The sequence below is a fragment of the Fundulus heteroclitus genome, chromosome 12 (genome assembly GCF_011125445.2).
Source record: "Fundulus heteroclitus isolate FHET01 chromosome 12, MU-UCD_Fhet_4.1, whole genome shotgun sequence".
NCBI classification, from domain to species: domain Eukaryota; kingdom Metazoa; phylum Chordata; class Actinopteri; order Cyprinodontiformes; family Fundulidae; genus Fundulus; species Fundulus heteroclitus.
Window position 1 is genome coordinate 39903146 of NC_046372.1, and position 17056 is coordinate 39920201.

The 17056-nt window shown below is 43.3% G+C and overlaps 1 protein-coding gene across 15 annotated transcripts in view; it reads left to right on the plus strand.

Moving 5' to 3' along the window:
• Positions 1-17056, plus strand: part of fbrsl1 (fibrosin-like 1) — a 378307-nt gene that overhangs the window by 242152 nt on the left and 119099 nt on the right. For all 15 annotated transcript variants that reach the window (XM_021319717.2, XM_021319696.2, XM_021319698.2 and 12 more), the window contains one exon: positions 15849-15878. In XM_021319717.2, the coding sequence (XP_021175392.2) occupies positions 15849-15878 (30 nt within the window). The remainder of the gene's footprint in view (positions 1-15848; positions 15879-17056) is intronic.

A 17056-nucleotide genomic window follows, 5' to 3' on the forward strand; every position in this document is an offset into this window, starting at 1 on the left:
CTAATTCATGGTTGAATCTGATAAAATCTCTCCCGTTTGCGTGCTTGAAAGTGTGGTAGCATCATTAATACGACTCTCACCAGTAACTTTCAGGATGCTCCGGTCTCTTCTCACTGTTCCTGACAGTGATGGATGACCAAAGTTTTGAGCAGGTCAGCCTCGACATGTTGCTCCGAATCAGGGTTAGTTCAATAAAATACCTAAAATGTTCTGACAATAGGCCAGATGATGTTTTATCTCTTAGTTCTTAAAGATAGAATAAACATAATAATTTGTGTGTAGAGATTTCAACTTAAACTGGAACTGCCTTGATGTTTTCAATTTGCTAATTTAACTTCTATGTCAATAGCACTTCACATACACCGAGTAGTTCATCACTTTTTTTTTTTTTTTTTTTTTTTTTTTTTTTTGTGACCAAAGACGAGTCCCTGGAGTTTTAGCCACCACATGCCCCTGAACAAAAGCAAAGCATGACTAAGGTAGGTGGTGCGTGGAAGATCAGGGAGAAAAGTTTGTCCTGGGCCCTCTGCAGAGACTCGGCGTGACCAATCGGGGCGAAGGGGATGAATAAGGCCATTCACTGGGCCTAATGAAAGAACTCCTGCTGGGCCCTGAATGAGGGTGGGCCCATCTGCAGCACATAGGCGTGCACAAACCAGTGACCTCGAAAATTACCCAGGAAGCACTTCAGGACAGTCGCCCCAGCAACTGGCCGGGGTTTGCATGGTAACCAGCCGCTTTAGTCAGTGCCAGGCAGCATCTCACACAGAGCTAATTTCTCTCTTTGCATTGAAAGGAGTCTGCGTGAAATCAACGTCATGGGACATACCCCGGGCTTTTTCCTAAGGGGGGGGGGGGACCGCCAGCAGTTCTCTCATGTGAAACTATGCAGGAGCTCTCATCATTTTTTCAAAGGTGAATGATGCTGCCATTAGGTCCCCCCCTTCTAAATTAGATCGCCCAACTGGGCATGCTGTAAACCAGTTTGGAGGATGAGAAGCTATTACTGATGAGGGGCAAGATTCCTTCAATACCCTGTGGACCAGACATAAGGTTTACAAACATCTCTGAAGACATGGCGCGTTGGGCTTTAGCTATGATATTTGATTTAATATATTCATCCTTGATGAGCCAGAGCCATGCAGGTCATTGAAGTTTCACTGCCGCCTTGTTTCCCACGTAGAACTTTTGACAGCGTGAAATGACAAGCCGCCCCTGCATGCGTCTCCCACGTCAAAAAGTAATGAGATTGTGCTGCTGGAAATATCACTACAAAGCATCAGGCCTGCGCTCGGGTCTGACTGCACCTTCAAACGGCGCTGCCTGCCAGCTCGCCTGCTTCCCCTTGCCTGCTGCAAAAAAGGAACGAACAAAAACAATCGGAATCAGAGAAAGCGAAACGGCGAGGGAAGCTCCCCACGCTGACACAAACGAAACACGCCGGGGCCTTTCATCCCTGAGAGTGATTAGCCATCCGAAACGTTTTAAAAAACCCCAGCTTTGAGGGTGTTCGTCAAACGAAAGCGTTCCATTGAGAAGCGGCGGTGAGATATTTCTCGCTGGGAAGCGCCAGTGATCTCGTCTCTAATTGTGGCACCGCTGACAAGGATGGTGTGTCTGGGAGCTTTTTAAGCAGGGCTTTTTGCTGCGCTCTTGTTCCCCAGTCCTGTCAGATCCACCACCAAAGGCACCGGGGAACAAAAGGGCCCCTCAGATTCTGTTCTCTCGTCCATCTGCTTATTGCTTTGTGCATAAATACGGGCCTAATGTAACACACTGTGGCCCAATGTAACCGGAGCCAGTTCCTGTTAATGCAGCAGGTGGTATCAGATGTGCACCAACAGTCAAAACAAGGAAGATCTCAGTCGGTCAGATTTGGCCAATTTGTGCCCTGTGTCATACCTGCGCCTTGCTGTTTTCTACACATGCGTGCTGTTTCCCTTCTGTGTTGACTGACCCCATAGTGTATCAGTTTGTTTTTATTTGTTGAAGTAATTTCATGAATCTTAAGTTGCCAGTGTGTACAAAAATCAAAAACTTCCCATGGCAGCTATGCATTGAAGCGTGGTAAGTACAAACTCTCCTGCTGGGTATGAAATGACCAGAACTGGAAAGGTCCAAAATGCCAAAGCGTAGAAATGATCAACATCCATGTATAAATCCTGGAGTTGATATCTATACTATATATTTAGAACTATATATATATATATATAGAGAGAGAGAGAGAGAGAGAGAGAGAGAGAGAGAGTTTCTCAAATGTTCTCAATATGTATGATGTCGTCCTTTAGTAATTTTTGATTATACATCATTACATTTTGTCAAGGTGCTTCTTTAACGATGTTAGTAAAACATGATTCATATATATGAGCAAATTACATATATATATATATATATATATATATATATATATATATATATATATATATATATATATTTGTACTTTGTGTAAATGTCAAGTCACTTTTCAGGATGACATCTTTAATATACAGCTAATCAAACTCTCGGCTCTCTATTCTTCCCAGTTTTTTTAAAAAAACTACAAAAATTATAACACTGGTATAAAAAGAATTGCATGCTGACTCGTCTTGAAGTAATTTACATTTTAGTTCTTGAAGAAGCATTTTGGCAAAAGCTCGCTGAGGCCTTCAGAATTGGCTAACCTCTTCCTCTGTCACTGCTCAGACGGCAGATTCCTGAACATTTTAGAAAACGGGCAAAAGCGGTTTTGAAGACTCAAAGAATGACGGGGGAGCACAAAGGAGGAGTTAGGTGGGTAGAATAAAAGGAAAGAAGCTAAGCCCTGGCTCATAAAAATCAGTATTATAACAACATTAATTGATGCTGCTGAGTGCCATATGTGACACCATATGGAATGGCTGCCCCAGAGGCCTGCTATAATAGACAGCCCACAGTGGTGCTCACAACTTGGCACATTTACAAACAAGGGATGTCCCATTAATATTAGCCACACAGACTGAGCAGCAGACAGTGAGGGAGGGAGGCAGAGAGAGAAAGGGAGAAGGATAACACTTTGCCCTGTTTATGTACAATCTCTTTTTATCACAACTTGCATCTGGCCATAATTTCTCCCAAATTAATATATTTAGATATATATCAGTCATATTTCACATACGAGGCTCAGCTTCTCTATTCCCACGGTTCCTTAATTGCAGTAACAAATTGCCCCTCCCTTTTGGGTCGCTCAGACCGCCCTCTGTCCGCCCACCTGCCACTCCCAGCACAGATGTCCAGCAGACCTTTCATCATGCACACGGGTCCACTCTTCAGCAGGTTAGGTGCTTCATGACAGCTTGATAAAGGCCCCGTGAACGAGCTCTGTTTAACCTCTCAAAGCCTAATTGTAGGGCAGCTTTTATTTACAGCTGCTGTCCGCAGTGTGCAACGCTTCCTGTACTCAGCGCTGCTGCTGCTGCTGCTGCTGCCTCACAACTAACGTTGGCTCAAACGTGTTCAGGTGCCCGCGATGTCCGAGTCCTTTGAAACGCATTTGATTGACCTAATCTGTGCATTACATATCTTTAGAGTATTTACCTATAGCCCACCTTGCATAGGTAGATCATGTTACAAACACTAAATTGAAAGTAATTATGTCACAGGGCAACACGTTTCATGGATTTCGAACATAAAACACATTTATATTTAGTCCTGTAAGCCAATATTTTGAAGAACCGCCTTTTCCCCGCATTCCAACATGCAGGTCTGTTGGAGTCATCTTTTCAAAATAGCTCAAGCGCGGTCAGATTGGATGGAGAGTGTCTATGGACGTAATTGTCTTGCGAAGGTGAATTTCGGTCCGGACCTTGACTTGGGCAATGAATATGCTTTGATCTAAACGAGTCCATTGTAGCTTTGGCTCTACCTTTGGTGTAGTTGTCCTGCTGGATGGTGACCCTCTTCTCCCATTTCAGTTCTTTAGCTGTCTTAGTTTGCCACCACACGTAGCCGTATGCTTGCAGGCCAAACAGTTCAATTTTAATCTCATCTGAGCGGAGCGCCTCCTTCCATGAGTTTAATGTGTCCCGTGGATGACTTCCTTCATACAGACCATAGAGTGCACAGCTACCTGCAGTTGCGAATGAGATACCATAGGCCTATTAGCTGCTTTTCTTTTTCAGTAATGACGTCTATGCTGGGTCTGCCCATTTAGTTGAACAGTCATGTCTTTGAAGATTAGCAGTTGTGTCAGACTCTTTTCACCATCAGATGGTGATTTTTTTTTTGGTGAATCACATGAAATGCCAAACAAAACGAAACTGTGCATTTTGCGGTTAAAAAGTGACCAAATGTGTTCAGGGGGTAAAAATACTTTCTAAAAGCACTGCATCTGCCCCTGGCCAGGAGGGAAAAAGGTTCTTATGAAAGAGAGTTGTCAGCCATTCTGTCGGGCTTCATAGAATGTGAGGTAGAACAAGAACGGTGTACAGCTGTTTCCTCTCTGACACAGAGGGAGGCAGACGAAGAGCGAAAAGGGATAGGAGGAGGGAGGAAGAGGTAGAGCAAAAGAGAACGCTCTCTCTCTCTCTCTCTCTCTCTCTCTGTGATGTGCACTGATGTAGCTACAGCTCTGGGTCAAACGCTGCCAGTGTTTTGTGTTCATCTTCGTCTCGTCTCCCCGGTGCTCCTTTAAATTATTCACAGCCTGAAGTGTGCAATGTGCCTGCCTCCTTTTCCCCTCTCTCCTCCCCTCTAAATTGCTCTGTCTGTCTTTGACTGTCTTTCCCTTCTCTGACATTCTCCTTTATGTGACAAAGGGCTTCTGAACCTTCCAGCCTTTTCCACATCCTTCCATCTACCATCAGCCACCAAGCCATCAGTACAGACTCCATCTCCCTCGCACTTTTGCAACATCTCTTGCTCGTTCCTCCTGATGTCAGATGTCTTTGTGTCGGAGGGAGAGTCTGCTAGCTGTTAGTATCAAGTCTTAACAAGTTCCCGTTCATCCTGTGCATCCTTACCTCCCTGATACCATCCATGATATGATGATTAGCCTGCCTTTGTGTTGTTTATTTAGTGTTTATCAGTACATTTATTTACTATAATCCTTGATAACCGGAGATAGTATGCAGAGAAATGGACCTCTCAAATCTATTTATAAAAGATATGAGTCTGCAACACCCATTGCCCCCCGCTCCCCCAAATATTAAAGTTGTCATGTTAGCAAAAATCCAAGCAAGTTTGGTTTTAATCCACACACTGGTACGGGGTAACCAGATAAGGTTTGCGGCTCACTAGATGCATAGATTGTAATGTACTGTAAAGTCATGTTTGATAAGCTTGGTCCATCCTGGTCATCAACTCAAAAACAACCTTCTTAGGTGTGGATGTTGCTCTTCTCCAATGAAGAGCAACACACATTGTTACTCTCAGCATTAGTGAGGTGTTTGGAAAAAATAATTCAGAGCAATCGCAAGCGGTGTAAGAAGCTATTTAAAAGGCTGCAAAAGAGCGAGAGACAGCAAGACGTCAGCATATAGCGTGAACATATTGCAGAAGTTTTATTATTTTAGCTTTTTGATCTCTATTTATGCTGTCTGCTCTAGACTAGTCAGCATAACGGCCCTGTTAATTGTAGCTCTTCAAAAAAAAATCTGCTAAAATTCAGGTTGGCCAATCAGAATTTTACAAAGCCTTGGTGGGAGGACAGATTGTGCCCATCGTGGCTTCCTAAGGAGAGAGAGCAAAGCTCAGAGATTAGTTGATTCCAGTTCTGGCCATTGCCACAGGACACTCATTTGTAATTCTGCACTTTGCCTGTAAGAACGTTTGATCATCGCGACGAGTGAAGAGGAGGAACAGGGGAGGGGCACGGGAGCCAAAGCGTTCACCCTCCCTCCCCCCTTCTCCCCCCTCCCCAAACTCTTTACCACTCTTGCAATTGCTGTCACCCCGTATGAATGCCCCCTCTGGCCTGATGACAAGTCTAGCGTGAAACACTTGGCTGCCCCCTGAAATTAGCAGTAGAGCCCCCCGGCAGCACAAGCTTCTCATGACCAGCGCACAGTGGGCTACCGCCAGATTCTTTTCATTATGACTGTGCCCTGCCAGCCCCCCCCCCCCCCCCCCCCTGACTCCACTCGTTCTGCCTCTTCCTCCAGCAAACCTCCCTCTACTCCTCCTTCCCCCTGTGCCTCGGCCGGAGCTCAGTCCGCAGCCTCCGTAGTGCTCAGACAGAAGGAGCAAGCCAGACTCACCGTGGGCCTCGCTCTTATCTTTGCACATCTAAGTTCTTATGCATGTTTAATGTGCGATTTTTGTGCAGAGATTTGTTACATACATGCCATGTGTGCCGTGTTTACATGTCTCTGTGTGTTGGCTTGGCTGGATGAGTGGGGAGGGAAGGTAGCGATAGCGGCGTGGAGTGAGACAGAGAGAGGGAGCGAAAGGAAGGAGAGTAGAACAGAGCAACGCCTGGAGGCTCAATCTGTTCCTCACTGAGCTACATCAGTGTTAGAGACGGCGGCCCGGGCCGCGGGGAAGCCTCCACTCGCTCCATCAAACTGTCAGGCAGCCAGCGGAGCTGCACAGGGAGACTCTCAGCTGCCCCCGGGGCCAGTGCAAGTCAACATCCCATTTCCTTGCCTCCTCACCTAATTTCTCCTAGGCCCTGACTTAGATTTCCAGTGCCCGGTGTCTTCCCACTGCAGCTCGGCACCGCTGGGCCCGGAGCCGTGTCAAAACACAGCGCGGTGCTCAGCAGTGTGTGTATGTGTAAGCTAACCACTAAAGGGGGAGACAGCAAACCCGCCACGGTCACACGAACAGCAGGGACCAGAGGAAGTGGGGAAGCTTATGAGAGATGGGGAAAGAAAAAAAAAAGGGGATTTTTTTTTCATTTCTTTCATTCTTTCTCATCCTTTTGCCCGTTTTTCTTCCTTGAATATATTCATAGCACAGTTGCGTATTCCCCGTCCCTTCAGGTTTCTGGCAGGCCTTTCTCTCTGAGCTGAATAAATGCTCCCCATTCGCTCATACATCTGCCATTACTGTCTGTTTTTTTTTCCTCACCAAACTACTCCAAGCATCACACTAGCCGCTCCGCCGGTTCTGCCACTCCCCCGGGGGGTTTTTGCTGAAAGCAAAGGTTTGAAGGATTTGGAGAGGACAAGCCGGTCATTTAATTTAGTGAAGGAGCAGGATTGCTCTTCAAGTCCACGCCGCTATCACCATCAATCTGTCCAAATCCTGCAGCCCTGCGCCCCCTCCTTCCTCCAGGACTTCTCCAAATACTTTGCATGGAAGTGAAGTGAAGCAGTGCCAGGTCTCAGTGCTGTTTACATGGGCTCTGGGTAATGTTAAAGTCTGTTTAGCTTGGCCCCAGGTCAGGACTATATCTTTCCTCACCCTGTCTTGATTTACATGACCCCTGCTGACTCTTCCCTTAAGTGTGTCAGCGCTGGACCAGAGGCGGCTGCCATGTCTGTCTAATGCAAAGAGCCCTGAACTTGTCTGCTTCAATCCTCCTCCACTCTCATCCGCTCTGTCTTCTCTCAATAGGCCCCAGTGAAAAGAGGCTTTTGCTGAAGCTGTCTCTGTTTGCACAGCCAAGTCCAAGGTCCCAAGCTCAAATATGGTTTTGCGTTAGAGCCTGTCTAGGCTTCCTGGTCGATATCATTTCTGCCCGGCAGAGGGTTTTTTTTTTTTTTCTTCCAAGTTTATTCCTTGTGGACCCTGCATCTTCTCCGCAATCAATACTTTTCTAATCCAGGACTCCCAGGTTGACCCTGAGTAATCGGCTGACTTCCCACTCAGCCCGTTGGGGAGGTCAAGTGTCAAATGGCTGTATATATTTGATCCTGTGACCAGATCACTCTGCTCGCCGGTTCTTTCGCATGCAGCCATTTGGTCAAGAACATTCGCTGGTTGAAATCCATCATTAATAATTTCATTGAAACACATGTCAGTCAAAGCGATGCACATAAGCAGTTATTATTATTATTTTGCCCTATTTCAGTGCACCTCCGTTGGCAAAGTGTAAAAAAAACAACCGGAAAAAAAACTGACTGAATAATTGAATTACTTTGCAAAAGTCTTCACAGCCATCAGATATTTTGTCCTGTTGCAGCCATGGGATTTTATTTTGGCCAACACCAAGAGAGGGCTTCATCGTTCCAGAATGCTTTACAGATAAAGTTCTGCAAAAACGACCGTGCATTTCTACGCCGGCCCTAATTATCAATTACCCAAAATGAGTGTGACCAGTTGCCCTAATCACTAAATCAGTAAATAGAGGTCGCCTGTGTGTTTCTTTAATGTGTGTATGAGTATACACCGCAAAAATGGAACTAAAATTAAGTAAAATTTTCTTGAAATGAGTGAATTTGTCCTTGATTTGAGCAGGTAAATAAGATGATCTGCCAATGGAATGAGTATTTTTACCCCAAAAATAAGATAATTAGATATACTGCACTTGAAATAAGATGATGGAGATGGCTTGCTCCTATTTTAAGTGCAAAAATCTTATTCCATTGGCAGCTCATCTTAGTTACCTGCTTAAATAAAGGACAAATACACTTAGTTCTAGAAAACCTGACTTACTTTTAGTTCCCTTTTTGCAGTGTAAAGCTAATATGTGACGGCCTGGGTGGTGGCCGTCCACCTAAACTGACAGGCAGAGCAATCACTGCCTGGATGAAAACATGTTAGAGGCTGGAGAAGGCTAGAGGCCAGTACAGAGGTTCATTTTCCACAAGGAATCAAGCCCAAAAAATGCCCAAATCTACATTTCTTTATTTCACTTATTCAAATTAAAGGATATACATGTTAAAATGGTCCATTCAAAGTTCAGAACTGAATCTAATGAATCTAGGATTTCAAAATAGATTTTTGCAGATGCTGTTTATCCAGTCTGAGCTTGTGCTATTTTAAAAAGAAGAATGAGCAAAACGTTCACTCCGCAGAGTCAAGACATAACCCAAAACAGGTGTTTTATTTTTGGATTTGTCCAATTTTTTACAAATTTTAAAAGCCAGCTATCACTTTTCTTCCGGTTCACACTTTTGTGATGGTTTGTCATATTGTATCCCAATAAAATACATGAAAGTTTGTGGGTTTTAATGTTACAGAACGTGGGAAAACATGTATAAATAGGTCTGCAAAGATTGAAAGGTTGTCCCTGGATGGATTTAAGGTCCTGCATCCACGCCCCATGCGAATAGATCCTACGCCCCCACACCTCATCCCAGCGTCTGCAGGAGGGAAATTGCAGGAGAAAATTGTTGTTGTTCCACCAGTATCCGCCACTCCTTTGGTCCTCAACTATCTAAAAGGACCATTACCCCCTCTGTGCGCTCTCACCCCAGGAGGTCCGAGTCTGTCAAAACTCTTCTTCTCCTGTCGATGCCAGCTCCGTAGGAATGTCTTCTGAGTTGAAGCCATTTGTGCATTCTTGCATTGTTAAGCTGCCACTTTATTCACTTGAATAGAAGACTAAGCAAACAGTCGTTAAAGGTAAAGTAAATCGCCCAGTGTCAGCAGTGTTTTTTGAATTAATCAGTAACTTTTTCGTTTCGTATTCCTCTTCCTTCCATAATAACTCACACTCTATCTCTCACACACACACACAACACCTTAATCTCCTCTGTTTTACTTCCCTCCGTTCATAGCAAGAATTTGGACAAACAGAAGGTGACAAATAATCGCCAGGAGCTCTTGCGTTGCACAGGTTTTTGTTTTTTTCCTTTTCGGTTTTTTCTTTTTGCATTTCCTGCAGCAAGTAAAGGGTTGCGATCCGTATTCAGGATGACAGTTGTTGACGCCCTGCCAGTATTTACTTAACCACGCAAGTTCCTCTTTTGTTCCTCTCTGCGTCTCAGAGGCAGATTCATGGCTGACCATGGCATCGCGTCCTCTGACAGTGACGGGTGGAACAGTGGGATTCATTTGCCTTGTCATTTTAATGTTCTTGGGGATGTAATGCGTTTATTGTTTTTTGTTTTTTTTTCCCTTCAAGCATGAAGAGACTTCCTGTAGAATGCAGTCATCCATCTGTCTGATTTTGGGTTGCATTTTCTCCTTTGCTTCTCTCCTCTTGGCCCAGCCTTATTTCAAGGATGAGCTGCAGGGTCGTCATCGGGGACGGCCCAGGTCGTGGCCTTGCTCAAGCCAGAGCCACTGGCGGAATAAATATTCCGTGTGTAAAGTGTTGAAAGCTGTGTAAATGTCAGTGCATGATGTGCCCCGTTGAGGAGAGGAGAGCATGCAGAGGAAGTGGTAAAGTGGGTAGATGAAAGGGACAGTGGTTTGCTTAGCAGGTCCTCCCCCTGGTTTAGGCACTTTGCTGGTGAGAGGTTTGCATACACACAAGTTTAAATTTATCCTAATATCTCCAATTAATATCAAAATTATAGAAACAATGTACATAAGCATACAGGAGGACGTCAGTGTCCCTGAGGAAAAAGTCCCTGCGCCACAAGCTACTCCTTCAGACGCAGCTGCAAGTTGCCGCTTCTCACAGTAAACAAGGCCAATGCCTTCTAGCGGATCATTACATGGTCAGAGGAGACACAGGAGCTGTTTGAACACAAAGACAAGAAGAATGTGTGGAGGAGTGGCGGTAATGCTTTCAACATTGTGCCACTTACCAACTATGGTGTTGGTAAAGCAAGGCAAGCTTATTTATGTAGCACCATGCATACACAAGGTAATCCCAAAGAAAGAGAGGAAGAAAAGAAGCATAAATACAAAAGCGTTGCTTAGAAGAAACAGATGCTAAATTTAGTTATTAAAGGCAGGAAATAAACTAGTATTGCAAACAGATTCTTTGATCAAAAGCTTCGGTAAACACAAATATTTTCCGTCCAGATTTTAAGGAACCCACCGTTTCTGCACACCTCGGGTTTTCAGGGATTTTGTTCTGAAGCTTCGGAGAACAGAAAGTCTCATTGTTTAGTTCTGGTACCGAGAACGCTGAGTTAGCGGGTTTCTAACCTGAGCCTTCTACATGGTTCATACCCTGTGACAATCCAGTGATGTATTCAGGCCCAAGACTGTTTGGTGCTATATCGGCATACAGCGGAACTTCTTTTCCAGCATCATGCTGGAGGTTTATTTTCCCCCTGTGTCGCTGGTGCATTTTAAACCTTGGACAGAATATTGGAGTAGTGTTCCTTCCAGATTCTTCAACTTAAACTCTGAACAAACTTGGTGGTTGAAGCATGGACACAGTTGGGTGGCCCAGCTGGACAATGATCCTATACGTAGACCAAAACAGGACTTGGAATGGGTAAAGCAGGAAAGGCCTGGACCTTAGATCTTTTGAAAATGTATGGATAATGCTAAAAAAAAAAAAAAATGTACCAGGAAACAAGCCAATTTAAACAAGCTCTGCCATTTCAGATAGGCAGAGTGGTCAATTATCTTTCAATTATTCCAAGAAGCTTATTGACGGCTACCAAAGTACTTAGAATCCTTGCAACTTGCTCAAAGGCAATTTTTTTTAAATACCACAGGGAGTGAATGTTTACATTTGAGACTGTGGATTAAAGAAAATCCGCAATAAATTCAAACCTTTACTCCTGTTTGTATAGAAATCACTGAAGATGTGTGTTGTATTACCAGTCTTCTAAAAAAAAAAACTGTTTGAATGCTTTCTTAACCCCAGCCCCCCAAAATAGATTATGACACTGATGTCACCGATAGGTGGATGTAAACCTGTGTGGCCGTCAGATGCAGATGTTGCTACCAGGTGCATAGCTCTGATAGCCGGGGCATTTTCTGTCTTTGTATGTTTGATTGGTGTTCGAGGATGCTGGTGACAGTTTGGGATGGGTTGCTGGTTTGCTCACATCTTTAACCACAGGGGCATTGTCTTCTGTCAGACAGGCTGATGAACAGCAAATGTTTTGGATTTTAAATAACGCCTCGTTGTAGGTTTTTCTTTTTTCTTTTTTGCGTTTTCGTAATTTGGCTTTTTTTTTTCTTTTTTTTTTAAAAGTCCTTCTGAAAACTGCTTTCCTGGAGTTAATTCTCAATAATGACACAGATGTTAAATGACAATGTGGTTTTGTCATTACAACCACTCTTACAATTTTGCGCTTTTATTGTATTCCTTGCTTTGACTTGACTAAGTGAAATATCCCAACTGGGCAATCACACACAGCACTGACAAAATTGCTGGAACATTACACCCATCCGCACAGCCCTTCATCTCTATTGCAACCCCCACCCCCTCCCCCGCCTTGTTCTTAGCGTTTAGCTCCCGTGTTCCACCTGCCCCCTCTACCCCCCCACTGCGCTGTGCTGTGTCTCCGTCTCTGTCGGAGCTAGTATTCCCCTTTACGCTCTGCTCGGTGCATGCTTCTTGTAAAAGGATAAGCACCACACTGTGCTCTTTTGATATTATTTTTTCCTCCTTGCCCGCTGCAGCCTTACGAGGCCTCATCTCTAGTGTCATGGCTACTGCCGCAACAACAAGGAAAAGCATGCACCTGGGGAATAGACAGAGCCAGTTGTTCATCTCCATCACCTGCTGTTTATACTCATCCTTTGTAATCGAGTGGAGCCCATAACCGCTGTGAGATGGAAGTCATCCTTTTAGCTGCATGCCAAGAATACATTACAACTGATTTCCTGAGGATACAGTGGCCTACAAGATTGGATCCATTCTCTGCTTTTTATTTGCTTCATTTCTGTACTTCTTGGGTAGATCAAGATGGAGAAAAAAAAACTGATCGAGAATCTATTTACTTTTAAGTTCTCTGTAGCATATACAGACAAATAGGTGATGGTTTAAATTTGGAGCAGCACAAAACCAGCTATAAGAGGTTTGTCTTTTATAGTCTCATTGGAGATGAGAAAATCTGTAAAAAAAAAAAAAATTCTAAACTTCCAGAAAAAGAATATGAACACATAAGCTCTAAATGTTTCTGTTTGTTATTTAGTGCGCGCACACACACACACACACACACACAGTACACACTAATTGCATTAAACCATGTTTATAATGTGGTTTTAATCAGTAATTGAGCTTTCATCGAAACATAATTGAAGTCTTACAAATAAAAGTATCAGTCCCAACCATACTTTCAGTTTTTGGGGTTTTGCAGAAATGATCAGTTTATTGTTGTCACAGTAAATCTTAATTCTTATCACCATGGTTTTTTGTTTTTTTCCATGATAACGATAAACAATCCGATAATAGCCACTCTCTAGTGTAAGCACTCATTAATTAAAATAAGTGATGAATGCTTTGCCTCATGACAAACATCACCTAAGTAGTAGTTCGTTACAAAACTGGGCTCACAGTTTTTCTGTGTACTGTTATATAAAATTAGGCTTAATTCCTGGAATCTGAGGACATGTTTATTTTTGACGGGCGCTTAATTAACTAAGTCCTTTTTATTTTTTTAATAATAGATTCTGCCTGTAACATTTTCTAACAGGATCATTTGGTTTTGAAGACTGTCACAGCCATACCTTCACAAACGGAGCTTCCCTATTTTAACAAATAAAATGTCCTTAGGATGTGAGTGGATGAACCTTTCTTCTTTAAACTTATATCACATAAGTTTGACTACTGCTATAGTGTGTTCAAGGGTCATCAATAGGTGTATATGGCTCAGCTTGGATAACTACGATATATGAAATGATAAAATATAATTAAACTAAAGCTTCATTAATGCAGAACCTGCATTAATAAAGGAGTTGGCATAGGTCATTCATTTATGAAAAAGAGTACAACACAAGATGTAAGATTCAATTTCCTTTCAGAAGTCGCCTACTAGACTGAGTCCACATATGTGCAATTTAATCTCTTAATAAATTCAGCTGTTCTGCAAAGGACTCAGAGAACATCAGTGAACAAAAAGCATCATGAAGACCGAAGAACACAGTAGTCACGACAGGGATGAAGATGAGCAGAGGTCTAAAAGAGGAAATACACCGGACGCGTTGTGTTGCACTGCGCTTTGCTGGACGCAGCGATAAACTCACCTTGTGTGCCTCAACCTATAGAAAACAATAAGTTTCAGAGCGCCGCGGTGGCCGTGTCACGTCCTGTCTGAACGGTCCCTTAAGACAGCAAACATTTGTAGTTGCAATGTGACAAACGGTGACAAAGCTAAGGATAGGTACGGATACTTTTGATACGTATGTACATATGTGTCAGTATGCTAACGAAACAACAATTGACATAAGTAAAAATAATACTGTGTGTATGTGTGCGCGCACATCCTTGTTTAATGTACATACTTTCTGTAGCTTAACCCTAACCTTAACCAGTTTATACCCAACCTTACCCTAAACCTAATGGAAAACTCAGTGCTAAACCTAACCCCTAGCCCTGAAGACCTGTGTGTGTGTTTGTGTGTGAGTGTGTGCTCCTTTTCTGAGTGTTTATCCTTCAGTTAGTAATGTAAGCCCTAGCATTAACCTTCCCAATAGGCTGAGTAGCATTGTTTGTTTTCCATTGAAACCTCCTAGCAGCATGGACTCCTGCTGTCTCAGAACAGTAGGAGGAATCATGCTTGCCCGGTCCCCCGCACATACATGCTTCCATTATCCTCTCCTGAGAGATCCTGGCCACCGAGTCCTTGCTCTGATTACTCTCGTTACCTAATTACACATTTGGACCCACCGCGCTCACAACAAAAGGCCGCTGTGCCTCCATTGACCTAGGTCTCTCCTCATTGTCCCCCGACTCTGACAGGGAGTCAAACAAAATAAAAAAGGCTCCACTTAAAGATGTTGCCACAGAGACTTAATTGACAGATTGAAGGCAGATTGGCACTGGGGACCGTCCCGCTTTCTAATTGTGGTTCTTCACGTCAATTGCTCTGGCCCTTATGTGTTCGGCCACTCCTGTTTGCACAGCCTCACCACCTACTGTCTCCGGGGAAAGGGTCACCAGTGAAGGCTACAAATGAGAATAGATGGATTAAAATAAAATTGCTAAAACTGTGGATTTTACCCTCATCATTGTTCAATTTACCTCAACTTCACACGCTTCTTTAGGCCTAGGCTCAGCGTTATTTACAGCGTCCGTGTAGGCTTTTTTTTTTTTTTATCTTTTTATTTGCTGAAAAGAGAAATTACTGTCGGTGAACATACCAGAAATGAAAAGCCGTCTTCTCATTATCTGTTTCTCTGCAACAAGGTCTTTGATTTCCTTCCGTCCTCTTAAGACATCTGAGCCTAATCCGCACACTCTCTAAAGGTGAAATGACTTATGAAAGTTTTTCCGCACCGAAGACGCACCACTTCACTTCTTCGGTGAATGGAAAGCGATTTGGCCCTCCGCCACGCTAGACAACGCACATATCAGAAAACAGCCTTTCTTGTTATTCACTTCGTTTATCCTTGTAAAGGTCTGACACAGAAATTAAAGACGGGCTTGTCACAAGGCAGATTTGAAATACCACACTTAATAGGTGCCGTGCTGGAGAATTCAAAGAACCTGCGTCCTTGAGATGCTATCGTCCAATTTTAAAGCACACTTAAAGGGCTAAATGGCAAGCTGCAGCTGAATGCAGAATTACTGAACAGGGCTCTTTATAATAGAACCGTGTGTTGCAGTATGCGTTTTCACACCTTTTGCAAACTTCCAGCATTGAATTGGTAACAAAAACACCAGAATGGCTTTCTGTTTGTGCTCTCCTTTTGAAACTTTGGAGAAAGCGGGGTGGAAAAAAAAAAAAGAAAAAAAAAAAGTAACAACCCTCTCTTTGACTAGCAAACCCTCCTTTCCGTCTTCATCCTGTGCTGTTTGCTCTGAGAGCTGACAGTGAATAAAAGGTGCCACACAAAAATAACATCTGCAATGATTATGCTACGTGGGGGAGCCGAATGAATAATTCCTAACATTCCCCGTGTTTGTCTGTTTTCTGTTACAGTGTGACAGCGAAAGTGACATTGACGACAAGGTAAGGCTGCCTTTCCTGTGTTTATTCACACGCCACATGAAGTGACTGGGAGTTGTGAATAACAAAATTAAAGCTCCCGTCTAGAGAGGGGAGATAGTCAGAAGGTGTTGTTGGGTGAAAAGAGAGCCGCAAAGAGCTCCAGCCTTTGTTGATTGTTTTATCTTGCAGAGAGGGGGGGGGGGGAAACAACATCAAGGAAAATAAATCACAGAATGAATCTAATTTTATGTTTTGATTAATTTATAAAATCTTGAACCATACGCCTTCTGGCATGTTAGCATGTGCCATGTCTATCATGGCACCGGGTCCTCACCAGGATCTTTTTTTTTTTCAGCCTAACCTAGGACGGCTGGCTATGATATTTTATTTATCCATCGAATTTTATTTAAGAGCAGACTTAGACGTATCCATTCACTAATTTGTCTAATTAAAGCAAGTGTTTGTGAAGAAAGGCTGACGTGGTTCTGGTTGCTGAGAGTTGGCAGTATTTGTTTTCTTAGAAAATATTTGAGCCCTATTCAATTCAATTCAATTCAATTTTATTTATATAGCGCCAAATCATGAAACATGTCATCTCAAGGCACTTTACAAAGTCAAGTTCAATCATATTATACAGATTGGGTCAGATTATACAGATTGGTCAAAAATTTCCTATATAAGGAAACCAGTTGATTGCATCAAAGTCCCGACAAGCAGCATTCACTCCTGGGGAACCGTAGAGCCACAGGAAGAGTCATCTGCATTGTACATGGCTTTGCTGCAATCCCTCATACTGAGCAAGCATGAAGCGACAGTGGGAAGAAAAACCACCCATTAACGGGAAAAAAAACCTCCGGCAGAACCGGGCTCAGTATGAACGGTCATCTGCCTCGACCGACTCGGGTTACAGAAGACAGAACAGAGACACAACAAGAGAAACAAAAAAGCACAGAAGCACACATTGATCTAGTAATCTGTTCTACATTAGATGGTAGTAGCAGGTGAGTCGTCTTCTCTGGATGATGTCAAAGTTAACAGAACCAGACCAGGTGTACCTACTATGAAGAGAAAAGAGAGAGAACAGAAAGTTAAAGCAGAAATGACAACACATAATGCATAATTGAAGAACAGTAGAACTCAATATAGTGAGAAAATTAGATCCTGATATACTCCAGTAACCTAAGCCTATAGCAGTAAAA